A 27,711-nucleotide genomic window follows, 5' to 3' on the forward strand; every position below is an offset into this window, starting at 1 on the left:
GCTCAAGAAGGTGTTTTGCAAGACCCGTTGGATATGAATAGTGTTGCTCCAACAGGGAAATCTTTGCGAAATTCCACCATGTTCCCGGCAAAGGCGCCCATGACCACAGTCCAGGGATGTGTAATTTGCCACAATGCTTTGCAGATATTTTACAAAATCCCTTTCTTGGGAAAGGTATAATGTCAGATCCTATACGTCTGCAGGGATTATTGAAAAAAAAGTGGTCTTTATTTACTGTTCAGACTGCTGGATCCTTTTCCCCATCCTTATCTTGAATGCTGAAGGTAGTTGTGTTCGCCGAGCTGGGAATTTGTGTTGCAGACGTTTCGTCCCCTGTCTAGGTGACATCCTCAGTGCTTGGGAGCCTCCTGTGAAGCGCTTCTGTGATCTTTCCTCCGGCATTTGTAGTGGTTTGAATCTGCCGCTTCCGGTTGTCAGTTCCAGCTGTTCGCTGCAGTGGTCGGTATATTGGGTCCAGGTCGATGTGCTTATTGATTGAATCTGTGGATGAGTGCCATGCCTCTAGGAATTCCCTGGCTGTTCTCTGTTTGGCTTATCCTATAATAGTAGTGTTGTCCCAGTCGAATTCATGTTGCTTGTCATCTGCGTGTGTGGCTGCTAAGGATAGCTGGTCGTGTCGTTTCGTGGCTAGTTGGTGTTCATGGATGCGGATCGTTAGCTGTCTTCCTGTTTGTCCTATGTAGTGTTTTGTGCAGTCCTTGCATGGGATTTTGTACACTACATTGGTTTTGCTCATGCTGGGTATTAGGTCCTTCGTTCTGGTGAGTTGTTGTCTGAGAGTGGCTGTTGGTTTGTGTGCTGTTATGAGTCCTAGTGGTCGCAGTAGTCTGGCTGTCAGTTCGGAAATGCTCCTGATGTATGGTAGTGTGGCTAGTCCTTTGGGTTGCGGCATGTCCTCGTTCCGTTGTCTTTCCCTTAGGCATCTGTTGATGAAATTGCGCGGGTATCCGTTTTGGCGAATACATTGTATAGGTGTTGTTCTTCCTCTTTTTGCAGTTCTGGTGTACTGCAGTGTGTTGTGGCCCTTTGAACAGTGTCTTGATGCAACTTCTTTTGTGTGTGTTGGGGTAGTTGCTTTCGTAGTTCAGGACTTGGTCTGTGTGTGTGGCTTTCCTGTATACCTTTGTGGTGAATTCTCCGTTCGGTGTTCTCTGTGCCATCACATCTAGGAATGGGAGTTGGTTGTCCTTTTCTTCCTCTCTAGTGAATCGGATTCCTGTGAGTGTGGCGTTGATGATCCGGTGTTTGTTCTCTATTTCTGTGTTTTTAATGATTACAAAGGTGTCATCCACATATCTGACCCAGAGTTTGGGTTGAATTTGTGGTAAGACTGTTTGTTCTCATCTTTGCATTACAGCTTCTGCTATGAGTCCAGAGATGGGTGAGCCCATGGGTGTGCCGTTGATTTGTTCATATATTTGGTTGTTGAATGTGAAGTGTGTTGTGAGGCACAGGTCCAGTAGTTTGAGTATGCCGTCTTTGTTGATAGGTTAAATGTCCTGTTTTCTGTTCTGTACGTCCAGCAGGTTGGCTATTGTTTCTCTGGCTAGGGCTTTGTCGATAGAGGTGAACAGTGCCGTTTCGTCGAATGAGACCATAGTTTCTTCCTTGTCTATGTGTATATTTCTGATGATGTCCAAGAATTCCTGTGTTGATTGTATAGAGTGTCTGGATCCGCTGATCAAGTGTTTCAGTTACTGCTGTAGTTCTTTAGCCAGTTTGTGTGATGGTGTCCCTGGTAGTGATACTATGGGTCTGAGTGGGATGTCTGGTTTGTGTACTTTAGGTAGCCCATAGAATCTGGGGGTGTTGTTGCTTTCAGGTTTCATTCTCTGTAGGTCCGACCTGGTTATCTGTCCGTTTTTTTGTAGGTTCCTCAGTGTGTTGTTTATCCTATTGATGAGCTGTGGGGTGGGGTCAAACTCCCTCTTTTGGTAGGTGTTGGTATCTGCAAGTAGTTGTGCTTTTTGGATGTAGTCTGCTTTGTCCAGGATGACCGTCATTCTGCCTTTGTCTGCTGGTAGTATGATTATATTCTTATCGTTTCTTAGTGCTTCCCTCTCCTTGGTGTTGAAGTTATGTGTTTGTCTTTTCCTTGTTATCAGGGGTACGATACTTTGTCTCACTGTTTGTTGTGTCTCTTCTGTCAGTGCATTGTTCCTGAGTGTGCAATCTAGTGCTGCTAGGAAGTCTGCTGTCTTGTCGTCCCTGTGGTTGTAGTTGAGTCCCTTGGCTAGTATAGTTCTTTCCGGGTCTCATTCGATGTAATGGCACTGTTCACCTCTATCGACAAAACCCTAGCCAGAGAAACAATAGCCAACCTGCTGGACGTACAGAACAGAAAACAGGACATTTAACCTATCAACAAAGACGGCATACTCAAACTACTGGACCTGTGCCTCACAACACACTTCACATTCAACAACCAAATATATGAACAAATCAACGGCACACCCATGGGCTCACCCATCTCTGGACTCATAGCAGAAGCTGTAATGCAAAGGTTAGAACAAACAGTCTTACCGCAAATTCAACCCAAACTCTGGGTCAGATATGTGGATGACACCTTTGTAATCATTAAAAACACAGAAATAGAGAACAAACACCGGATCATCAACGCCACACTCACAGAAATCCGATTCACTAGAGAGGAAGAAAAGGACAACCAACTCCCATTCCTAGATGTGATGGCACAGAGAACACCGAACGGAGAATTCACCACAAAGGTATACAGGAAAGCCACACACACAGACCAAGGCCTGAACTACGAAAGCAACCACCCCAACACACACAAAAGAAGTTGAATCAAGACACTATTCAAAAGGGCCACAACACACTGCAGTACACCAGAACTACAAAAAGAGGAAGAACAACACCTATACAATGTATTCGCCAAAAACGGATACCCGCGCAATTTCATCAACAGATGCCTAAGGGAAAGACAACGGAACGAGGACATGCCGCAACCCAAAGGACTAGCCACACTACCATACATCAGGAGCATTTCCGAACTGACAGCCAGACTACTGCGACCACTAGGACTCATAACAGCACACAAACCAACAGCCACACTCAGACAACAACTCACCAGAACGAAGGACCTAATACCCAGCATGAGCAAAACCAATGTAGTGTACAAAATCCCATGCAAGGACTGCACAAAACACTACATAGGACAAACAGGAAGACAGCTAACGATTCGCATCCATGAACACCAACTAGCCACGAAACGACACGACCAGCTATCCTTAGTAGCCACACATGCAGATGACAAGCAACATGAATTCGACTGAGACAACACTACTATTATAGGATAAGCCAAACAGAGAACAGCCAGGGAATTCCTAGAGGCATGGCACTCATCCACAGATTCAATCAATAAGCACATCGACCTGGACCCAATATACCGACCACTGCAACGGACAGCTGGAACTGACAACCGGAAGCGGCAGATTCAAACCACTACAAATGCCGGAGGAAAGATCACAGAAGCGCTTCACAGGAGGCTCCCAAGCACTGAGGATGTCACCTAGACAGGGGACGAAACGTCTGCAACACAAATTCCCAGCTCAGCGAACAGAACCACAATAACGAGCACCCGAGCTACAAATCTTCTCACAAACTTTGAATGCTGAAGGTAGTTTTTATCCCTGCACATGGCTAGATCTGATCAGCTAACTCAGCACAGGCTACTGATTAATCCTGCAGCTTTACTGACCTGCACGGTTCGGTGAAGTCATCGTTAGAAGCTCAGGGTGAGATGATTCTGTATTTACTGCTTTCCGGCTGCAAGTTGATCTGCAGAATTCCTGGATAACATTTTTATCTTGCCTCTAGGTGTGAGACTGTCCTTGTTGAGTTTTTGAAAGAGATCAAGAGAAACCCTTCGAGGGTCAAATTTGCTGAAATGGCCAACATCTTGGTCATCCACTGCCAGGCCTCTGGTGAGTCTCGTTTCACAATGCTGTATCCTCTTGCCCCCCACTTTTGACTCCCACCTTCATGTCTTCCCCACCCATCACTTTCTCTTCCCCATTCTCATTACCACCCACGCTCGCACGTGACAATAACCAATCCAGTCAAATAATGGCCTGAGCCGCTGCACATGGTAGTGAATTCACATTCTTGCTATTCTCTTGAACTCCTAGCTGTTATAGCAACACGGCTTGCTGTTAAGGTTAAAAATTAATATTGCTTTCATCTGTTAATAATTGTGTTTATGAACAAAAATGTGTTGTTAAAATTTTATGTCTGAGCTAAGAATTCATGCAATTGTTATAGGGGAGCAGAATTAGGCCATTTGACCCACTCTGGCTGTGCTGGCTCTCCAAATATTTCTGTGAAGGTAACAGATTCTAAAAATGGTGTTTTGTTTGAAGCTAGACTTTGTAATATGGAAATGACTGCAGACCAAAATGGTGCAGTGTGTTAAACGCAGTGTCCCTTCAGCTTGGGAAAGCCTGAGTTCTAATCTCGTCCTGACTTGGGGGAAAGTCCTCTGCTGCTTGTTGTAAGGACAAGTGAAATGGAATTCGAAGTCTCAGTCTAACTGTCAATCCATATTGAAGAATTATTCACACTTTGCTGATTTATACTAAACTGGAGGTTGTGTTGGGTGTTGAGGAAAGATGTTATTCTTCTGACTTGAATTTTGAAGCCAAGTGTGGGCTTTCAAACCACATTTACAGAGCTGGGGAATGTTCTTTGGTCTTAGGAGCTGGCAGCAGCCAATTTCTTAATCCTAGTTCATCGGAGCTGTTTGCAGCACGGGCCAAACAGAAGGGGTTTTAGTCTGATCATTCAAAGCCGGACTTGAAAGTGCTTAATGGAGTTCCTCAGCTCTGACGGTGTTCTCAAATCAGAAAAGCACGCTGTCTGTCTCGGAACAGCACGCGAAGTTTAAACTCCGCCAACGTCAGCTTTTAGCTACTGTCTCTCATTGAGCCAGGGCGCAGAGAGAGTCCATGGTCATGCTGCCTTGTCTGTTCTTTCTTGCTTGCCACAGATGACTTGATTCAACTGACTGCAATGATTTGGATGAGGGAGTTCATTCAGTTAGCTGGTCGTGCGATGCTGCCCTACTCTTCAGGAATCCTGACAGCTGTTCTACCCTGCCTCTCCTACGATGACAGGAAGAAGAGTATCCTTTTCTCGAGTTGGACACCGAACCCATCTCTGGTTACGCCTTTAGTGTGACAGAAGAGTCTATGGGTTTTACAGCAGTGCCTTTCTTGGGACTTGCTGCATGATAACTTTTCATCAACTTTTTAGTTTCTCTCCTACTGACCTAATCTGTAACTGAGGTATTTGTTGGACAGTATTTAAATTGGGTGTCATTTCCCCACGGGCAATTCTTATAGGTATTTATTTATTGGGATGTGGGCATCCCCGGCATTTGACACCCATCCCTAATTGCCCCTGAACTGAGTGGCATGTTTGGCCATTTCAAAAGGCATTTCAGTAGGAACCACACTGCTGTAGGTCAGGAGTCACATGGAGGCTGGACCAGGTAAGCGCAGCACATTTCACTCCCTAAAAGACATCAGTGAACCCGATAATGATCAGTAGTTTGTAAGAACCTACCCTCCCCCAGTTTGCATATTGTCTCTCGTCTTCCATTCCGGCTTGGAAACATTTCCTTCTGTCTCATTCAGAACTGTGCCAAATCACTTTTTTACAATCATAGAATCCTTACAATGTGGAATCAGGCTATTTGGCCCATCAGGTTCACAGTGAACCCCCCCCCGCCCCACCGTGTCCCTGTAATCCTGCATTTCTCATAGCTAATCCATCTAGCCTGCACATCCTTGGATACTATGGGTAATTTAGCATGGCTAAACCACCTTACCTGTACATCTACAGAGTGAGAGGGGAAAACTGAGCACCCAGAGAGAGACCCCCGCAGCCACTGAGAATATGCAGACTACACACAGTTACCCGAGGGTGGAATTGAACCTGAGTCCTTCGTGGTGTGAGGCAGCAGTGCTAGCCACTGTGCTGTCCAGCCATCATCTCCTGACCTCTGTAGACAAACTAAGAATCATTAGCCTTTTGCCCGATTACGTCTTCCTTTGTTTCCATCTGTTTCCCAATTCATAATGCTCACAGCCCCATGTGTGCTGTGGTGACAGGTAATGTTGGGAATGAAGCAAAGATGGTGTCAAATACAGGCTGGAACTCCTTCCTATGGCTGCTGTCAGCCTTATTAGCATTAGCTGGTCCTGTTCTAGAGGCCAGCCGAGTCCTAAGTGGAGGATAATGACATTACTGTCCCCAAAATTCCTGCCAGCACCCTCTGAGCCAGAAGGTTAACACTTGGTCGTTCTGTCTCAGAAACTCAGTGTACTAATGGAGAATAGGCCCTTTGGCCCAAACTGATCCATGCTGAGCAAACTGTCCATCCACACTAACCTCATTTCCCTGCACTTGGCCCACATCCTTCTAATCCTATCCTCTCCATGTATTGTCCAAATGCCTTTTAAATGTTAATGTACCTGCCTCAAACACGTCTGGCAGCTCAATCACATGCACACCACCCTCTGGGGAACAAAAAGTTGTCCCTCGGGTTCCCTTTTATTCTTTCCCCTCTAACCTTAAGCTGATGCCCTCTACTCCTCAACTCCCCAACCCTGGCAAGAAGATTGAGTGCATTCACCCTATCCGTGGCTGTCATGATCTTGTACAACTCTACCAGGTCCCTCCTCAGTCTTGTATGCTCTGAAGAACAAAGCCCTAGCTTGACCAACCTCTTCCTGTGACTCTGACCATTCAGTTTAGGCAACATTCTTGTAAATTTCTTCTGCACTCTTTCTTTCCTATAACAAAGTGACCAAAACTGAACACAATACTCCCAAGTGCGGCCTCACCAATGTCCTGTATAACTGCACCATAACTTCCCAACTTCTATGCTCAGTGCCCTGACTGATGAAGGCCAGTGTGCCAAAAGCCTTCTTCACTGCCCCGTCTATTTGGACTCTGCTTTCAGAAAACTATAAACATGAACGCCAAGATCCCTCTGTTCCGTTACACTCCTTAATTCACCATGAAACTCCTACTTTGATTTAACTTTCCAAGATGCAAGACCTCACACGTATCTATATGAAACTCCATTTACCATTTCTCGACCCACTGCCCCAGCTGATCAAGGTCCTGCTGCAATTTCTGATAACCTTCCTCACTGTCTACGATACCGCCTATTTTAATGTCATCTGCAAACCTACTAATCATGTCTTGTACATTCTCATCCGAATCATTGATATAGATAACAAACAACAATGGGCCCAGCACCGATCCCTGAGGCACTCCACTAGCCACAGGCCTCTACTTCCACTATTACCTTCTGCTTCCTACCATCAAGCCAAATTTGTATCCAGTTTGCCAGCTCCTCCGAGATTCCATGCGATCTAACCTTCCACAGCACACTGTGGGTTGCTGTCTCTCATGTTATTTGCTGTACAATCTTGTCCTCCTTTATTTACAGTTCTTGGTGCGTTCTCTCCTTAATTCAAAGTCCAGGTATTAAGGAGGTGGCAAACGTGTGTAACCAGACCCTGATGAAGCTGATTATGCCAGAGGATGATGGTGACAATATCAGACAGTTCATGCTGCAGCAGCTAGATGGCACGGCTGATGAGTCCTCCTCCAGCCGCAAGAACTCCTCTGACCGTAAGTGATCATTGTTCACTGTCCGTGTATCACATAAGAAGCTGGTTCAGTTTGGAATTGCAAGTCTGACTAGATGTGGGTATGAAATACGGTGATTCCAAATCACTTGCTCTTCCCAACTGATGAATGAGTTTGAGAGTTTTGTCTGGTGTTGGCAGCTACTTACCATCTTACTGTGGCAGCATTCTCTCCCCGGTGAGCCCAGACAGTTAATATCAGATAGGAGAAAGTGAGGTCTGCAGATGCTGGAGATCAGAGCTGAAAATGTGTTGCTGGAACAGCGCAGCAGGTCAGGCAGCATCCAGGGAACAAGAGAATCACGTTTCAGGCATAAGCCCTTCTTCGGGAATGAGGAAAGTGTGTCCAGCAGGCTAAGATAAAAGGTAGGGAGGAGGGACTTGGGGGAGGGGCGTTGGAAATGCAATAGGTGGAAAGAGGTCAAGGTGAGGGTGATAGGTCAGAGTGGGGTCGGGGCGGAGAGGTCAGGAAGAGGATTGCAGGTTAGGAAGGCGGTGCTGAGTTCGAGGGATTTGACTCAGACAAGGTGGGGGGAGGGGAAATGAGGAAACTGGTGAAATCCGAGTTCATCCCTTGTGGTTGGAGGGTTCCTAGGCGGAAGATGAGGCGCTCTTCCTCCAACGGTTGTGTTGTTGTGGTCTGGCGAGTCCAAAGACCTGCATATCCTTGGTGGAGTGGGAGGGGGAGTTGAAGTGTTGAGCCACAGGGTGGTTGGGTTGGTTGGTCCGGGTGTCCCAGAGGTGTTCTCTGAAACGCTCTGCAAGTAGGCGGCCTGTCTCCCCAATATAGAGGAGGCCACATCGGGTGCAGCGGACGCAATAGATGATGTGTGTGGAGGTGCAGGTGAATTTGTGGCGGATATGGAAGTTTCCTTTGGGGCCTTGGAGTGAGGTGAGGGGGGAGGTGTGGGCGCAAGTCTTGCACCACCTGCGGTTGCAGGGGAAGGTGCCGGGAGTGGAGGTTGGGTTGGTGGGGGGTGTGGATCTGACGAGGGAGTCACAGAGGGAGTGGTCTTTAAGGAACGCTGATAGGGGAGGGGAGGGAAATATATCCTTGGTGGTGGGGTCCGTTTGGAGGTGGCGGAAATGACGGCGGATGATACGCTGTACATGGAGATTGGAGTTAATATCAGATAGTCAAGCTAATGTGAAGTGTATCTCGATGGAGTGAGAGACTGTCCCCTCCTGATCGCCACGTTATTATGTTTTTACACTGAGTTTTCAGAAGAAATTTACAAGCTGAGTGTTTTCCTGAGTTCCACTTGGCCAGTTAACGTGTGTGACCACATTTGAATTGAACCCTAGTGTGTAAACTCTCTGGTGGGGTCCTTGATGTCGAAGTGGTCCTTTACAGTAAAGGGAAGAGTAGGAAGCCCTATGATACTAACCCCATCATAGAAACACTGGTGTATACTGTCAATCAGGATGTCTCTCATTAGTGTTCCTCTTGCAGACTTCTCTAATCCAGCACACTTCATGCTTTCATGAAATAGTTACAATAAGTGCCCAAAATCTGCAAGTGTAGAGTCCCAGAAGTCACTTAACACTCGTTACGTTAGCGAGAGAGTTTCTCTGGTGCTATCCTGTTCCATGCTGCTTTAGCTAACTTGGGTGTAGTGATGGAGGGAGACACTGCAGGTTGTAAAACATCTTTATCTACAAAGTTCCGATTTGGTAAAAACAAGGGCTGCAGATGCTGGAAACCAGATTCTAGATTAGATTGGTGCTGGAAAAGCACAGCAGTTCAGGCAGCATCCGTGGAGCAGGAAAATCAGCGTTTCGGGCAAAAGCCCTTCATCAGGAATAGAAGTTCCCATTTGGACCGTTAATTATGCAGAAGTGGTATTGTTGTGCGTCAAGAACTATTATAAATGAACCTTTAGACGTGGGCCAGGTGTAGAGAATCATTATTTCACAGGAATACGCAGCCTTGAAATGCATGTTAATGAGGACGCTGTGCCTGGTGTGTGTAAATGATGCAGTTAGTTTTTGTGCCTCAGCGATTGTTCTTCCAAGTCATTGTCAAAAAGCCAGGAGGGAGAATGAGAAGTCTTAGTGTTCTGAAATACGCTGCCCGACAGTGCAGCAAAAACAGCTTCATAAGTGACTTTCAAAAGGAAATTTGATTTCTACCTGAAAAGAAAAATGTCACCTAGCTTCCTGCAAAGAGTTGACCTGATTTGATAGCCTGTCACGGGTATGGTGGGCTGAGTGTTTGAATGCTGTGACTAATATGCTCATTTAATCTGTGAACGTGAGGCTCTTCATATTCATTTTCTATTCTGCTCTTCCTCCCCACCACCCCCCAAACTATCTTTTATCCTTTGCGGAAAATACTAGTTTCTCATTGGGTTCAACTTCACTGATAGAAATTCCAGTGTCTCTCCAGGAGGCAGTATCTTCAACTGGGGAAAGGATAGCAACCAACAATGATTTGGTCCTTGCCCCCTCTCACCAAAGTGCTTGCCTGAGGGGACATGGATTCCACTTCGGATCAGTGGCATTCTCTCTTTATCCTGTCACTGCACCCTCAGACCAAAGAGGTGACTAAAGTGTGATTGAGATCTGTATGGCCTAATACTGCCTCAGACACTCTCTTGGCTGCTGGGTGAAATTGGATTGAATAGAATTAGCCTTGTTGTCACACGTAATCACATGAGTGCAGTGAAACGTTTACCACTTGCCAGTTTAACGGCGCCACATCTTAGATACAAAGATATCTAGGTGCAGATTCTTAAGTACAAATTCTTAACGGGGGAGGAAGAGTGTAAAAAGTCCAGCATTACAGATCTTTAATAGTACAAAATCACTGTAGTCAATCAGAAAAATAGAGAGGAAAAGTTCAGCATAACAGTCCTTCCACAATAATATAACAAAAAAAAAGAAAATTAGAATTTAAGACAAAGTCTACTTATTCTGGGCTTGAGGACCCAACACCCCCTCCCCTGCATTTTATGGGGAGTCTTAGAGGTGGAGGGAGAGTGGTGAGGTTGAGTGAAGAAATTGCTGATATGGCTGTGATGGACACTAGGTGGGGGGGTGTGGGAAACGCAGAAGGGTAGAACTGTGTGGAGAGGTTTCCAGTGTTGTGGGCTTGAGGTGCTGGAGAAGGTTTGCAAACTGGGAAGGCTGGCATCCTGAATCAATTCAGCCCTGGAGTTTTAAAGCCCGCGTTATTGATTCAGAGCTGATGCCACAATTCATCAAGTAACCACTTTGAAGGGGCGCAGCTGTAGAATGTTTGAGCTTGGCTTTGGGTTTTCAGTTTCTGCAAACTGAAGAACTTTTCACTGTTCAGCTATGATGTGATTAATTGGACAGTAAGGCAGCTGGGCTTTCAGCTGTCTGCACCCACTAGCCTGCCATTTCTTGATTAAACCCCTCCATCATCATCATGTCCCTCTATTTAGTCCAATATTAAAACCTACCTCTTTGGCATTCGCTGTCCATTGCTCTCGTGGTCCAAATCCATTAATTTCTGACAATACTTCTGTGAACTGCCTTGGGGTGTCTTTGTGCTTCTGGTTCTATTTAATTGCCAGTTGTCGAATTTGAACTGGGTCGCAATGGATTAAATAGTCACAGGGAAGTGAGAAATTACTACAGTCAGTCTTGCATCCAGTAGGTGGCAGTATCGGCTCACCTCTAAGTCTTGAAACAACTACTTAATTTCAGCTATCAAGATTATTTAGTGCACATATGAATATCTTGTGGAAAAAAGGTGGTTGAAAAGCTTCAATCTCAAATTCTGACATGCCATTCTTCTCTGTGGCTCCCAGATTGATTGTCAAATTGATGCACCTTCATGTTTTAAAGCTGTTCTAAGTTTTTACTATCTCCTGTTACCCAGTGATGCCTGTGAGTGTGCTAGCTATTTGGAAATTAGTCATGGTCACTTAAGGAAATGAGAGATCTCAAAAGGGAGGCTGAGTTGAAAATTCAGCATGTGAAGTCATGATTTCAGTAGAGTGGGCATGAGTATTAAGCCCACTTGGTAGATCTGCAACAGACCATGCTGTCTTAAAGAGCTCAATCAATGTCATTGAGTATTGTAGTAATGGGCTGAGTAATTGAGAGTTTTTCTCTCTCATATATGTGTGCCCCAGCACTCTTCTACATACAGTCCCTTCACAATCTCTTTATTTCATGCACGGTCATTTGAATGTAAGAACAGAGGATGCCAGTTGGACCCTCACACCTACTCTGTCATTTGCAATGACTTTATTTTCTGTATTTTCAAGTTGTGACTGAAATGAGGAAAGAACTGTTTAAAACCCAAGGATTGCTGCATGTTTTTGAAAGCTAGTAATCTAGCCCTCATTGTGATCGTCGTTTATATAGCTGCTGCTTCAAGCAGTAATTGAAGTGTAGTTTGCAGATAAGCTGGAGCCGAAAGGCCGTGTACAAATGGAGATCTGTCTGGCAACGTGTAGCTGATTGGTCACTAGCCCACAGACCAATCTTCGATGACAAATGCCTTCTGCCTACCAACACCAATGTGATTGACTCTTGGGTAGAGAACTAACTTGGGACTGTGAACAACATAGTGAGAAGTCTTCAGATCTCCGCCAACTCAGGACTTCTCTCTGTTCTCTGTAGTAAAGGCTATTTTAAGCCTGAAGAAAATAAAATTACTTTTCCTTCAGAGTAAATTGTGGAGGTGCTCATGTTGACCTGGAGTGGACAAAGTCAGTAGTCAGATGAAGTGCCGTTCACTTGACGAAGCAGCACTCCAAAAGTTTGAGATTTCAAATAAAAACCTGTTGGACTATAAACTGGTATCATATGACTTCTGATCTAACCAGAGTAGAAATAGTGGGATAGATCAGATTGATATGTGGTTAGAGAAATAGTGTGAGGAAAAAGGTTTCAGATTCCTGGGGCATTGAGATCATTCTGAAGGCAGGGAGACCACTACAAGGTGGGCAAGTTAGATTTGAGCAGGACCAGAGCTGATGTCTTGGGAAGAGTGTTGGCTATTACAATTGGGAAGGGTTTGAACTAAAATGGCAAAGGGATGAGAACCTATACTGGCAAACAAGACAGGGAAATGAAGGAAGAAAACAGAAGATAGGGGATTTTTTTTTAAAAGTGATAATTCAAGAGCAAGAATCAATGCAAAATAACATGAAACTAAAAATGTTTTTAAAAAAAGTTGAGACTAAGGCTTTGTGTCTTAATATGTGGAGTATTTGCAATAAAGTTGACTAATTGGTCATGCAACTAGACATGACTGATATGATATGGGATATATTATCTGAATGATACGGGTGGGGATTATTTTGTTCGGATAACTGATCTGATGGCCGCAGGGAGCAGCCTAAGCATCAGGACCTTGAGATCTTGTTCGGATAGTCTGAAATTTGGATAATTGGTGTTCGGATAACCAAGGTTGTATTGTAGTAAGAGATATGGCTGCAGGGTGACTAGGGTTGGGAACTGAATTTTCGGGGTTTTCAGTTTTAGGAAGGACAGACAAAGAGGAAAATGAGGTGGAGTACCCTGCTAGTTAAAGAGGACATGAACACAACAGTGAGGAAGGATATCAGCTCTGGTGATGTGCAATCTGTACAGAGAGAGCTTTGAAACTGGGAAGGGGCAGAAAATGAAAGTGGGGTTTGAACATAGTCGAAAAATGTGGTGCTGGAAAAACAGCAGGCCAGGCAGCATCTGAGGAGCAGGAGAATCGACGTTTCAGGAACATAGTTGCACAAGCTGTACTGGAAATGTTAGGCAAGATATTAAACAGGAAATTAGAGTCTGTAGTAATAAAGGAGCTATAATTATGGGTGAAGCAAATCTGTATATAGACTGGGTGAATCAAAACAGTAACAAGCCCATAGAGGAGGAATTCCTGGAGTGTGCATAAGATAGGGTGTTTTGGATCAGTATGATGAGGAACCGATTGAAGACAGGCCATTCTAGATTGGGTATTGTGTAATTAAAAGGGAATAATTGTTAGTCTAGCTGTGTGAGACCCCTTGGGAATGAATGACTGTGACAATGCTGCTCCTTTAACAAGGTTATTGTAGTCCTTGTTTTTTTCAGAGGAGTTGTAAAGGCAGAGGTTCTGATAAGTCTGGAAAAACTTCTTGGAAAAGTTTTTAAATATTTATACAATGAAAGGGGAGTGGCCAATTCTCCCAGTTCAGGGTTTGGTGTGGTTTGAGCAAGCTGTTTTGTTTGCAACTGCTAATCAAGTTTTAGCTGGGAACCCAGAGAAGCTGCTGAGGACCCAAAGAATCAGGTCCATATGGATCCTCTTTCTCTGACATCGCTCCCAGGTGTTTGATTTTACCTTTTTTGCTATGGGGGTGTTTATGGGGATGTTGCAAGTATTTGGAACAGCATCATGAAGTTGCAATAAAGTCGACTGGGTTTTCATATAGGTTAAGTTGTTCTAAATTTGGTTCTGTTTTGTTTGTATTTCATTCAGTAGTCTGTAAATAAATTCTGTTTTGTTTAAAGCTAATCGGTTGGGTCAGTTGCATTGCTCCTGGAATATCCACTTCACACCTGCTTAAAACAACTAAAAAAATTAGAATCTGGGCTGCCTTCTTGAACTGTTTTGATGGGGTCAGGCCTGGCCCATAACAGTGACCGTAATGTGATGGAATTCTTCATGAAGTTCGCGAGTGACTTAGTTGATTCTGAGTTTAGGATCCTGAATCTAAATAGAGAAAACTACGATGGTAGGAGGTGTGCGCTGGCTGTGATAATTTCAGGAACGTTCCCGTAAATGGATGGTGGTGAATACACAATGGCAAACATTTAGGGAGTGTATGGAGGGACTGCAGCAATTCTTTGTTCCTGTCTGGCACAAAAGTAGCACAGGGAATGTGGCCCAACAATGGCTAACAAGGGAAATCGTGATGGACCCAAGGGTGAGGCATGCAAATTCACTGAAAGACGCAGCAGACCAGAGGATTGGGAGTTTAGATTTCAGCAGAGAATAAAAGAATTTTATTAAGTGGGGGGAAAATAAAGCAGGAGACTAAGCTTGTAAGGAACTGAGCAGAAGTTTTTATAGGTATGTGAAGAATAAAAGGTGAGTGAAGACAAGCGTGGGTTCTTTACAATCAGAAACAGGGTAAATTGTAAAGGGAAGCAATGAGGAGGCATTCCAATTAAATACATTATTTCTGCCTTCATCATGGGGGTCACAAGCAACAGCTCAGAAATGTTGGGGCACGCAGTCTAGTGAGAGGGAGAAACTGAAGGATTAGTAAGTTATTCATAAAATAAGTGAGCGAGGTGAGGGAATTAAAAATATTTCCGTAATATTATTTGACATCACAGCGCACGGTGGCTCAGTGGTTTGCACTGCTGCCTCACAGCGCCAAGGCCCCAGGTTCGATTCCAGCCTCCGGCGACAGTCTGTGTGGAGTTTGCACGTTATCCCCGTGTCTGCGTGGGTTTCCTCCGGGTGCTCCAGTTTCCTCCCACAGTCCAAAGATGTGCAGGTTATGTGGATTGGCCATGCTAAATTGACCATAGTGTTAGGTGCATTAGTCAGAGGGAAATTCATCTGGGTGGGTTACTTTTCAGAAGGTTTGTGTAGACTTGCGCCAAATGGCTTGTTTCCACACTGTAGGGAATCTAATCTAATTCAAAGCTGGGTGGAGGAGTGAGCTATGAGGAGGATGCAGAGAAGTTTGGGTGATATGGCCGAGTTGTGTGAGTGGGCAAACGCATGGCAGATGAAATATAATGTGGATAAATGTGAGGTTATTCACTTTGGTAGCAACAGAAACCTAGGGGCAGCACGGTGGCTCAGTGGTTAGCAATGTTGCCTCACAGCACCAGGGTCTCGGACTGTCAGTATGGAGTTCACACGTTCTCCCCATGTTTGCATGGATTTCCTCTGGGTGCTCCAATTACTTCTCTCAGTCCAAAGATGTGCCAATTCAGTGGATTAGCTGTGCTAAATTGCCCGTTGTGTCCAGGGATGTGCAGGCTGGGTAGATTAGCCTTGGGAAATGCAGGGTTACAGGGATAGTTCAGGGGGATGGGTCTGGATGGGATGCTCTTCAAAGGGTTGATGTTGACTCAATGGGCCAAATGGCTTGTTTCTAGCTTGTTTCTACATTGGAGCGATTCTGTGATAAAGTGACAGGGTAAACAGAGGAAGGATGTCTCCGATGACCAGGAGTGCACGGCCAGGGATCACTGTCTAAGAGTACAGGGTAGGCCATTTAAGACTAAGATGAGAAATCTCTTCACCCAGAGAGTAGTGAGCCTGGGGAATTCTCTACCACAGAAAGCAGTTGAAGCTAAAATATTGAGTGTTTTGAAGAGGGGTATAGAAATAGCGCTTGGGGCTAAAGGGATTAAAAGGCAGGAACGAGGGACTGAGTTGGATGATCATGTTGAATAGTGGAGCAGGTTCAAAGGGCTGAATGACCTCCTGCTCCTATTTTCCGTGTTTCTGAATGCAGTTCTCGGTCAGTGATTTTCAAATTCATTTGCGGGGCATCTCTTGCATGGATGCTGTGGCAGTAAAATGCTGCAAGTTTGACACAGCTGCACACTGAGGAGTCAATCCTGCCGTTCTGTAACATCAGTTGATCCCAGTAAGCCAACACTTGGGATTTTGACTGCAAAGCCACTTCCATGTGTGTGCTGTAGTTGCACCATCTAGCGATAGTGTTGGCAATACGTGCTGCGTATTTATACCTACATAAGATCTGATTGAGCTGTGAGAAATGGAAGTGTCAGATCAATACAGTAGGGGGCGCACCATGCAGGCCCACTCATAGATCAGTGAAGGAGCAGCTATTGTGCTTGATGCTGACAGAGTGACAGGGTTTCATTTACAGCATTGATTTTCCTCAAACATGACCAAGCAAACTATTAATCTGTCGTTGGATTGAATGTTAAGTAGCACATACATTAAAGGTACTTATTCTTCCTATCCTTAGGTTCACCTTTCTCGCGCTTGGGAAAGGGATTCAAGCACAGAAAATGTATAAAATGTAGTCATTATAAATTGAGTGAACCAGAGAGTCAGCGGGTCCGATATTGGACAGCTTTGAGTAACACCAAGCTGAGCAAACCAGACCATACCTGCTTTGATGCTTGCTGCATGCTACCTTTAGTTAGGTCTTCCAATTTCCCTTTCTCTTTGAGCCAGGTAAAGGGAGGTACAGAGGGGAGACAGCCAACTGGTCTCTCCATCCTGGCTCACCACCTCAGCGAGCCATGCTGCAAAGTCTGCTCATGGGCACCTGATGCCATTGACCTTCTGGCTCGGGCATGAAGGATGACTGGAGTCAGGGGAGATGTGTGTCTGGCTGCTCAACTCCCCATGTTGACAGCCGGCAACTTCACAACAAAAACAGATTCACATGACCTGGAGAGTAGCACATAATGGGTTCATTCCATAGTAAAGGGAAGCCTTCAAGGTGACTTAGTGGAGGGCTGTCAAGTTATGAATGGGCAAAGTTAAAAACATCACACAACATCCAGGTTATAGTCCAACAGGTTTACTTGGAAGTGTAAGCTTTCGGAGCGCTGCTCCTTCGTCAGGTAGCTAGTGAGAAATGGAAGTGTCAGATCACTGCAGTAGGGGGCAAACCTAGGCAGACCTGCTCAGATCAGTGAAGGAGCAGCTACTGTGCTTGATGCTGGCACTGGGTGACAGGATTCCATTTGCAGCTTTGATTTCCCCAACATGACCAAGCAAACAGTTAATCTATCATGGGATTGAATGTAGAGGAACACGTACATTCATAATACTTATTTCTCCCATCCCTTCAGCTAGCCTTTCAGATCTCGAGCTTGGATGAGGGTTTCAAGCACAGAAAATGCTGAAGGTGCAGCGCTCCGAAAGCCTGTACTTCCAAATAAACCTGTTGGACTATAGCCTAGTGTTGTGATTTTTTGTTAAACTTTGTCTGCCCCAGTCCAATACTGGCACCTCCACATCAAAGTTATGAATGGAGGAAGTGTGAAGAAGCAACTCAAAATCTCTGATACTTTTAATTCAAGGTCATTTTGTTGTTCTGTGGATTCAGAAAGCAGAATTTTGAGTGGTGGTATCTTTGAGACAGTTGCTTTTCAGGCCAGCCTCACCATGTGTAGTCTGCACCAGAAGTGGCCAATGTTCTCTCTCAGCTGTGTGGCCTGCACAGCCGTTCCAAAACTCCAATATTGGTGTGCCAAAGCATTCACTTCCGGTTACAGATGTTGATGCTACATACCAATCTCGAAAATAGAGGGAGTATGGCAGTAACTGAGGATGTACAATTATCCAAGTGTTACAGAACAAAAGCACAGGCATTTGATAGGGCACCACATCAAAGGTTATTATGTGAAGTAAGAGCTCGTGGTTTAGAGAATGACATGTTGGTGAACAGGTAATGAATGGGCATAAAATTTGAAAGGTATGGGGTGTTCTGTCAAGAATCAGTGTTCACAAAAATTCACAACTGATAAAAGGAAATGACTTTAGCAAAGGGACTGAATGTAGGGTTGCTAAATATGCTGATGCCAAAATAATTGGGCGAGCAAGTTGGGAAAAGGGCATTAGAAGTTTGCAAAGGGATATTAATAGGGTAGGTTGGGCAAAAAAAGAAATTGGTAAATGGTTTTTAATTTGGAAAACTATGACCGTATTCACTTTGGCAGGAACAATAGAAAAGTATTATGTTGATAGAGAGAAATTGCAGAATTGAGATAGGGAGGGATTGGGGTCTCCTGGTAAATGGATCACAAAGGTAAGTATATAGAATCAGCAAGTGATTAGGAATGCTTCCTGAACGTTGCCAATTATTGTATGGGGCATTACTATAAAAATAAAGATGTTTGTTGTACAGTTGGTGAGATAATATCTGGAGTGGTATGCACATTTCTGCTCACCTTTTTAAAGCAAGGGTATAAATATATTAGAGGCAGTTCAAAGAAGGTTCACTTGACTGATGCCTGCAATGTAGAGTGTTAACTTTGTGAGGAATGATTGGACACGTTATGCCTGTATCCACTGGAGCTTAGAAAAATGAGGTGATCATATTGGGCTATACAAGATCCTGAGGGGATTTGATGGGGATGGAAAGGTTGCTTCTCCCTGAGGGGGATCCGGAGCTAGGGGCGACAATTTAAAAATGAGAAGCCTTCCATTTAATATGAGGAGAAGACTCCTCTCCAGGAGGGTAGTGTGTGTTTGGAACTCTCTCTCTCTCTAGACAGCAATGGACTCAGTCATAGAGATGTAGAGCACAGAAACAAACCCTTCGGTCAAACTCATCCATGCTGACCAGATATCCTAAATTAATCCCATCCCATTTGCCAGCATTTAGCCCGTATCCCTCTAAACCCTTCCTAATCATATACCCAACCAGATGCCTTTTAAATATTGGCAGTTGATTGCATATGCGCACCACCCTCTGCATGAAAAAGTCACCCCGAGGTCCCTTTTTAAATCCTTCACCTCTTACCATAAACCCCTAATTTTGGGGGCTCCCATACCCTGGGGAAAAAGACCTTGGCTATTCACCCTAGCTATGCCCCTCATGATTTCCTTAAACCTCTGTAAGGTCACCCCTCAACTTCTGTTGCTCCACAGAAAATAGCCCCAGCTTATTCAGCTTCTCTCTAGAGGTTAAACACTCCTTCTAAATTTTTTCTGAACCCTTTCATGTTTCACAACAAGTTTCACAACAAGTTTCCTACGGCAGGGAGAACAGAATTGAAAGTAATATTCCAAAAGTGGTCTCCACCAATGTCCTGTACAGCTGCAACTGACCTCCCAACTCCTATACTCAATGCAATGACCAGTAAAGGCAGTGTACCAAATGCATTCTTCACTGAGAAAGTGGGGACTGCAGATACTGGAGATCAGAGTTGAAAAGTGTAGCGCTGGAAAAGCACAGCAGGTCAGGCAGCATCAGCGGAGCATCATCCCTTCATCAGCATTCTTCACTATCCTGTCTACCTGCGATTCCACTTTTAAGGAACTATGGAACCTGCACTCCAAGAACTCTTTGTTCAGTAACTCTCTCCAGAACCATACCGTTGAATGTATAAATCCTGCCCTGATTTGCCCTACCAAAATGCAACATTTCACATTTATCTAAATTATATCTCATCTGCTACACCTTGATCCATTGACCCATCTGATCAAGGTCTCGTTGTAGTCTCAGGTAATCTTTGCTGTCATTAAATATTTTTAAGCGACAGGTAGATTCTTAACTGACCAGGCAGTCGAGGGTTTTCAGAGATATGCTGATCAACTACAATCTTGACGAATGGCAGAGCAGGTTCGAGGGGGCCGAGTGGTCTACTCCTAGTTTGGAAAGTAGGAGTACATTCCACGATGTACATGTTGCCTGTCCACAAGGGCAAAGCGATCAGTCCCGCTTCCCAGCTCTTTCCCTGTGGCCCCGTAATTATCCCTTTAGAAAATTGTCTCATGGACATATGGAAGTCATTCTTGAATCTGTTTCCACCATATTTTCAAGCACTGTGTTCTAGATCCTAACCAATAGAAAATATGATTCTCCAAATTGCCTCTGGTTCTTGAGTGGAACAACCTCAGAGGACTATTCTATCGTCAGACCGGACTGACTGGCGATACTAGGATAATTTCAAGAGGGCCTATTCTAATCTCAATTAGACCTTTTTTTTTTGGTTGAGGGGCAGAAGAAGAATTGTAGTCTGTGCTGCAATTCTTTAAAAGCTTTTTCCTGTCCTGTTTGATCTTTGATTTTGTATGATAAAGTACATGCCACAAAGCTTCCAAAACGCTTGAAAAGAATGCAAGCCTGAGTACGTGCAGCTTTTATTTTCCACAGTCACGTCGACAAACTGTGTTCCCGCTTGAAGATTGTGAACATGTTCTTGACAGAAGTTGTCGAGATTTATGGAATGTGTGACGGGAAGTGTTGCATTAGGCTTGGATAAAAGGGTTGCCTGCAAGCAGAAATGACAAGGTTGTGCATTTTGTTCAATCCAACCTGTCATCTTTGCCATGTTAGAATGTGGCCCAGAATTATTGTTGTGAATGCAGGAGAATGATAGTTAATCTAGTTCTTGTATTATGCTGTCACAAGGTTTATTGGTACCAATACATCTTGGGAAGCACCATACTCAAATTAATTCACTTCAGTGATAGATGATACGTTCGACTTATTCATGTTAGGTTGCACCCATCTCTGTGGCAGATCTGCAGCCATCACCATGAAACTGTTTCAAGTGCTCCCCGCAGGTCTAGCCTTGGCTTTAAAAGACTCCATCTATAATGGTACTGTCGAATGATTTCTGACAGATTGTGATCGCACATGGGGTAATTTTATCTGCACGTTTGCAAACCAGGGAAGAGTGCCACTTGGAAACTGTAGCCTGCAGTTTTGTAATCTCTTTGTTTTTCTTCTGCAGTCCCAGTGGGTATTCTTCCTCAGCAACTGAGCATTCTTACCACCTCCAGTACAGAAGTGTCATCCATCATTTTCACTCAGACTATGCAATTGTTTAACATTTAAAAGCAATTGTTTATTTCTTTTGCTGCTCTGGTGTTTTACTTAAAGATTAACAGAGTGATGATCACCAACAATCTGTCCTGGTCCATCCACATTGACGCGATGGTCAAGAAAGCACCACAAAGTTTTTACTTCCCCAGGAGGCTAAGGAAATTCAGCATGTTCACAAAGGCACTTTCTACCAATTTGTTTTGATGCACCACAGAAATCATCCTCTCTGGATGCATCACAGTGTAGTATGGCAACTGCTTGTTCCAAGACCACAAGAAACTACAGAGAGTTGTGAACACAGCCCAGTCCATCACACAAAGCAGTCTCCCATCCGTTGACTCCGTCTATGCTTCCAGCTGCCTCGGGAAAGCAGCCAACATAATCAAAGACCCCTCCCACCCCAGTTGCACTCTCTTCCACCCTCGTCCGTTGGGCAGAAGTTATAAAGGTTTGAATGCACATGCCAGTAGATTCAAGTTCAGTTTCTTCAGGGCTTTGAACGGACCTCTCAAATGTTAATTCTGATCGCTCCTTCTCTTCGGCTGTAACACTGTATTCTGCACTCTTCTGCTATCCTAATGCACTGTAAATGGCATGATATTTCTGTACAGCGTGCAAAACAGCACTTTTCACTGTATCGCAATACTTGTGACAACAATAAATCTGTTTATCTAATCTCTTCATGCTGGAGTTCCCTCCAATTTGGTTTCTTCTGAATGAGGGTCTCCCACGTGTTGACATGTGGGTTGCATTTCTTGAGGGAAGCCTTCAGGGAGTCTTTGGTACATTTCTTTTGTCCTCTTTTGAGTCCTGTCCTTGTGCTAGGCACAGAGGGTTTGCTTTGGCAGTTGGAACTCGGAGATCCCAATTATGTAGCCAGCCCAGCAGAGTTTGGTTTTGGATTCCTCCGGCTACAGGATATCTTTTACATAGGAATGTTGCTGCACATCAGCAGGCACATGGCCTTTGATGGAAGGTAAGTCCAGTTTCCGGGGCAAGGGAAGCTTGATGCCCGGGGATCTCCCTCCTGCAGCAGCTCTCGTCCGGCACTGCAGCCATTGATGTCAGATGAGTGCCTTCAGCCTGGATCGCCATATTGAGGACTTGCTTTGGATTGAGCTTTGTCTGGCTCCTCCCCTCCAACTTTACTGTCGTGGGTGGCCCTGCTAGGAGTTGAGAACTCCAGGTGGCATCACTCTTGGGATCAACAGCCTGTCCTACGCAGCAAGGTGGCAATCCATGGGAAGAGACATGGTGTGCAAGGAGTCTCATTGCATAATTCCCAAGGATTCTTTATCAGCCACAGCTCATATTTCGTGGGTGCATCTCAATGCATTATTATTGTATCACACCCCTGGACACTGTGCATTGCTTAGAATGTTGAAATGAGGTCTTGAGTTGTAGTCTTACTCGTGTAACTCCATGACTTAATGCAGTTTTGAATTTAAATTGCTAAAAGCTGCCCCGGATTCTTTCAGATGATCCATGTTCTTTGACAATTATATCTTCTAATTTTGCACAGTTCATTGGTGTCTGAGGTTAATTAGCAGCTTGCCCAGTGGGTTGGTGGGTAGCTACCTTGCCTGGCCTCCGGTTGACTCGGTCCTGGATCCTACCCTGAGGTTAGCTGACTATGGCTGGGATCACAGGGAGGAAGGAAGATAGCCTGACCTTCAAGCTTGGGCTGTATGCAGCTGCCCCTTGGAGATATCTATCATTCACACTCCTCACTGGTGTCACAGCCTATTACCAGGGAGATTTGTTGAGAATTTATCACCTTGCTGGCATAAAGTCATGTCATGTTGGCGACTGAGATGGGAGGGAACAAATTTTTGTCACCCTTTTCTCTGTGTGAAGAATAACAGCCATTTGGCAGCCAGAAAGGGATAAATTGAATTCTGATAGGAGCTAAAGAAATCAAATGCAGGTTTGTTAGGCTGCCGCAAGGTCTGAGGGGTTTAAGGTTTCAGTTGGATAGAATCATAGTGCAACGAATGAGGCTGTTCAGCCTTTCATATTTGTGTTGGCTGTTTGCATTGTTTTAATACTTGGGTTGAAATTCTGCTGGTTGCCATGCTGCGATTTGAATCCATTTCCCCAGAGCTTTAGACTGGGCTGATGGGTTATTATGCAGTGATATTACCACTATACTACCTTAACATCCAACAGTAGAGACTGGAGGGAAAGGGCCGATGAAACTGCGATCCCATTCATCCCATTCCCCTCACTTTTCCACAGAATGGTGTAAATGATTCATTCTCAAGAATGTGCAGCTCTGGCTGTGGAAAGTCAGCATCGATTCTGCTTCAGCAAAAACGTTGTCACCATTGTCCCTCTAATACTTTTCCCAAGTGCCTTCAATCTGTGCAGTCTGGTTACTGGGTGTAGGCCATGAAGGGAACTTAACTGCAATTAATAATTGTGGAATTGCCAGCTAGTCTGAGGGGGACCATGAAACTGTTATTAACTGCCGTTTTTTAAAAAAAACAATCTGGTTCATTAATATCCTTTTGGGTAAGGACAGCCCTTACCTGACCTGAGCTATATATGACTCCAAACCTTCAATATTTTGGATGACTTTTAACTGCCCACTGAAATGACTGAGCAAGCCATTTAATTCAAAGGTAGCTGGGGATGGGGAACAAATGCTGGCCTTGCCAGTGATGCCCACAAAATGGGAGATAAAAATAAAGCCCTAAGTGCTGGCAAGCCTTGATTATTTCTCCTTTAACCTTCATGTTGAAACAAGAATATCCCCTGGTTCTCCAGGAGTTCCTTCAGTCCTGAAACCATTTGGAAAAACTCCTGCGCTCTCTCCTGCTTTCACAATTTTCCTCATGAACATGGTACACATTTCTGACTCCTGTTTGTTGATGGTTCATATTCTCCCAGGCTGTCCAACTCCCTGTAAAGGATACTGTTAACAGGGCTTAGAACTACATACAGACTGTGGCCAGCACGCTTATCAGCAGGGAGATGCTCACCGTTAATGGTGTGCTCTAAATTGAGGTAGCATTGCCTCACAATGTGTGGTTAAAAGAGGCCAGCAGGGATGGTCAGAATCAGCTAAGGTGATGGGTGGGGTGCAGATGTTTAAATTCAGTTTATACAGAGAAGGGATTTAAAATATATTTTCTCCCCCTTCCAGAGTCAAACATGTCCCAGGACTTGAACACCAGCAACAACACTGGCGAGTCTGTCACGTGAGTACCTGAGGTCATCTCACTCCTTATATAGAACTGCTCCTAGTGGCTAATTGTGCAACATGGTGTTTCATTGAATAGTACGGGTGAGGAAGCATCTACTTTAATCCTCAGTCTGGGCTGATTATTGACCTCCACGATGATCCCAAGTCTGGGCTGAATATTGGCCTCCTCTGTAATCCCTGGTCTGGACTGATGTCAGCTTCCATCGTGATCTACCTATCCAAGTGACTTAGTAACTCCTTTGTATTAGCATGCTTTATTCTGATGCATTGTGATTTTTGCAGCACAGAATGTGTCCGTTAGATAACAAAACACCTCCCACCTCACTCCCCAACCCCATTCCCGATCACCTGGAAGACTTATTCTGGAGAGCATCAATCACCTCAGTCGCTGCACGTTCTGCGTATTTCCAATTCTGCACTAAGCATGTATTTCTCTGCTGAATGCATGAGAAGTTTAATGCAATGTCTTTTCATGTTGAAGTGGGAATCTGGTTCCCATATCCTGTGTTCTAATGTGAGTGGAGAATTCTAACATATCCTCTTGGAAAAGGTTTATTCATTACAATCCATGTCCTCTAGCGCTGGGAACATAGTCCAATTTAAGTACAATTCACTCAAGTCTCTACTCTGAAATTTAAACTTGAAGGTTTCAAAATTCTCTTGTGGTATACCCTTGTAAATCATCCACTCAACAGGTTTTGTTTTCAATCACATTTCCATTAACATCTGGTCTGAATTTATCTAAACTGAAAATACTCAGCAGCGTGTTCACCCTCCCTCAATCCTAGCGACCAATTCCAGATCCAATACACTGCCCTGTGTGGAGATGGGCTTTCAGTACTTGGATAACCTTATATAATGTATGAGTTTCACCAGGTGCCCCACCTGCAGCACTCTCAGCCATTGTCTGCGCCAAGGTAGCAGTCTCTGGTTGATTACCTGGAGTGAATCAGACAGATTTGTGGGGGGATTGCTAATGTTGGCTAGGCAGGGCACATACTCAATAAAGGAGCGGCTGATTTGCACTTTGCTCTCTGTGGGTGAATGTCTCATTAAAATAGGCCGAAGAGAGAAGCATTTGCATTTATACAGCACTCTTAAGGTCAGGATGCTTCAAAGTGTTTTATAGCCACCGGAGTACTGTTGTATGCCAAAATCATGGAAACTAATTTACACACAAGAAATATCTATAAACAGTCATGATAGGATGAAACATGTGCGATGTTTGGCAGTGTTTTTATGACAATAGTTTGGGGATTAAAATCGGCTGTGGGGCGAACTCCCTTGTTCGTAAAGTAGTTCTAAGAGCTATTTCATGTCTATCTGAGAGGGCAGATAGGATTAATATCTATGTCACCTAATAGAGGGTACTATTAGCAGTTGTGCACTGGTTCTGTGCCATCCTGCATTGTACAAGTCTCAGAAATAGGATTTGAACTCAGCTGCTCAATGAGCCGAGGCTGATAGGTTAGGGAATGTACTCTAGCGTGTCGATGAACTGTCTGATTATGAGGATATATTTCCCCAGTGAAGGCGACCTTTGCCGCAGAGGCACCACTTTTATGAGTGTAATACCCTCAATGAGATTAAGTGAGCAGTTTGTTTTCTTGTACAGACTGTAACTTGTGTCATGATGCATGCAGCAGGATTGAGCCACTGGATGTGCTTGTGGCTAAGACCAGATTCCGTTCATTCCATCGTGCCAATAATTGAGCATTTTAAAGATGAATAATCGGACAAGGATCATTGTTTCCCAAGATAATGGTGCTGTCAATCCCAGGCTTAAAGCTGTGGTGATATATAATACCTCCCATCACTTGTTTACACGTTTTTGAATGGTGAAGCAATGAACAGAAACTTTCAATGCCTGTTATTGAAAGGAGAGTGCTCTGCAATTTGTTTGCACAATCACATTCCTTCCCTTCCTGCTCTTAAATGGAGGCTGGGAGAAGATCTTCTCAAGTTTTGCAGTCAACTGTCAGAATCTGGGTGCTGGGAAAGAGTGGGAGGCTGGAGATGGTGTGTGGGCTTGCATTGCTTTCTTCATTTCAATCATTTGATGTCCTCCCTGTCTCTTTGCACGCAGTGCGTTTCTAATTATTTTGGCACTTGTGTGACACTAAGCAAGCTACTTACCCCTTGTGACAAATTTCTCCTTGTCTTATCACTCTGAAGTAATCAATTTTATTTTGTTTCTATCTCCGTCTCACTTAAATGGTCTAGTTTCTCCTGATTGGTGAGGGATCTTTGGTCTAGTGCTTTGCCCTGTATAGGAAACTATTGCATTGAGGGATTACTGAGGTCCTTGAAGTAATGGACGAGGCACCACAACTCTATGGGACAGGCTATAAAGCCAGATGTTCTCTTCCTCTGAGCTTTTGCAACTTGGGTCATTGAGAAGGGAAGCTACTATAGACAGGACACCAACTCGCGGAATGTTTCAGGGAACATCTCTGGGACACATGTACCAAACAACCCACTGCCCTGTGGCCGACCACTTCAACTCCCCCAAAGAGATGCAAGTCCTGTGCTGCCACCACCGCCAAATCCAAGATACCCAATGACTGGAGGAAGAACTCCTCATCTTCTGCTTTGAGACTGTCCAGCCAGACATAACATGACTGTTTATAGATGTTTCTTGTGTGCAAATTAATTTCCATGATTTTGGCATTGCAACAATAGTCTGGTGGCTGTAAAACACTTTGAGGCATCCTGACATTAAGAGTGCCATGTTGAGTGGATGATTTGTACGACATCAACATCAATTTCACCAGTTTGATCACCTCCCCTCCCCGCAACACCTCATCTCCGATCTAACCTTCCATCCTCTTGAACTGTCCCACCTGTCCATCTTCCCTCCCACCTATCTGCTCTGCCCTCCCCTCCGACCGAACCAGAGGACACAGCTTAAAAATATGGGGTAGGCCATTTAGGACAGAGATGAGGAGAAACTTCCTCACCCAGAGAGTGGTGGGTGTGTGGAATGCTCTGCCCCAGAAGGCAGTGGAGGCCCAGTCTCTGGATTCATTTAAGAAAGAGTTGGATAGTGCTTTCAAGGATAGTGGGATCAAGGGTTATGGAGATAAGGCAGGAACAGGATACTGATTGAGGATGATCAACCATGATCATAATGAATGGTGGTGCAGGCTCGAAGGGCAGAATGGCCTACTCCTGCACCTATTGTCTATTACCATTGCCCCACCTCCATCTACCTATTGCCTTCCCAACTACCTTCCGCCCATCCACACCCTCCTATTTATCTCTCAGCCCCCACCCACCCACATTCCTGATGAAGGGCTTATGCCCGAAGCATTGATTCTCCTGCTGCTCAGAT

The 27,711-nt window shown here is 44.6% G+C and overlaps 1 protein-coding gene across 3 annotated transcripts in view; it reads left to right on the forward strand.

The window, feature by feature from the left end:
• Positions 1–27,711, forward strand: part of vac14 (vac14 homolog (S. cerevisiae)) — a 363,248-nt gene that overhangs the window by 54,198 nt on the left and 281,339 nt on the right. For all 3 annotated transcript variants that reach the window (XM_087996063.1, XM_043707329.2, XM_043707330.2), the window contains 4 exons: positions 3,859–3,965; positions 5,027–5,161; positions 7,537–7,686; positions 24,318–24,372. In XM_087996063.1, coding sequence (XP_087852189.1) covers positions 3,859–3,965; positions 5,027–5,161; positions 7,537–7,686; positions 24,318–24,372 — 447 coding nt within the window. The remainder of the gene's footprint in view (positions 1–3,858; positions 3,966–5,026; positions 5,162–7,536; positions 7,687–24,317; positions 24,373–27,711) is intronic.

The sequence above is a fragment of the Chiloscyllium plagiosum genome, unplaced genomic scaffold, assembly GCF_037043375.1.
Source record: "Chiloscyllium plagiosum isolate Xiang-an unplaced genomic scaffold, Cpla_swu_hap1 HiC_scaffold_17, whole genome shotgun sequence".
Taxonomy (NCBI): Eukaryota; Metazoa; Chordata; class Chondrichthyes; order Orectolobiformes; family Hemiscylliidae; genus Chiloscyllium; species Chiloscyllium plagiosum.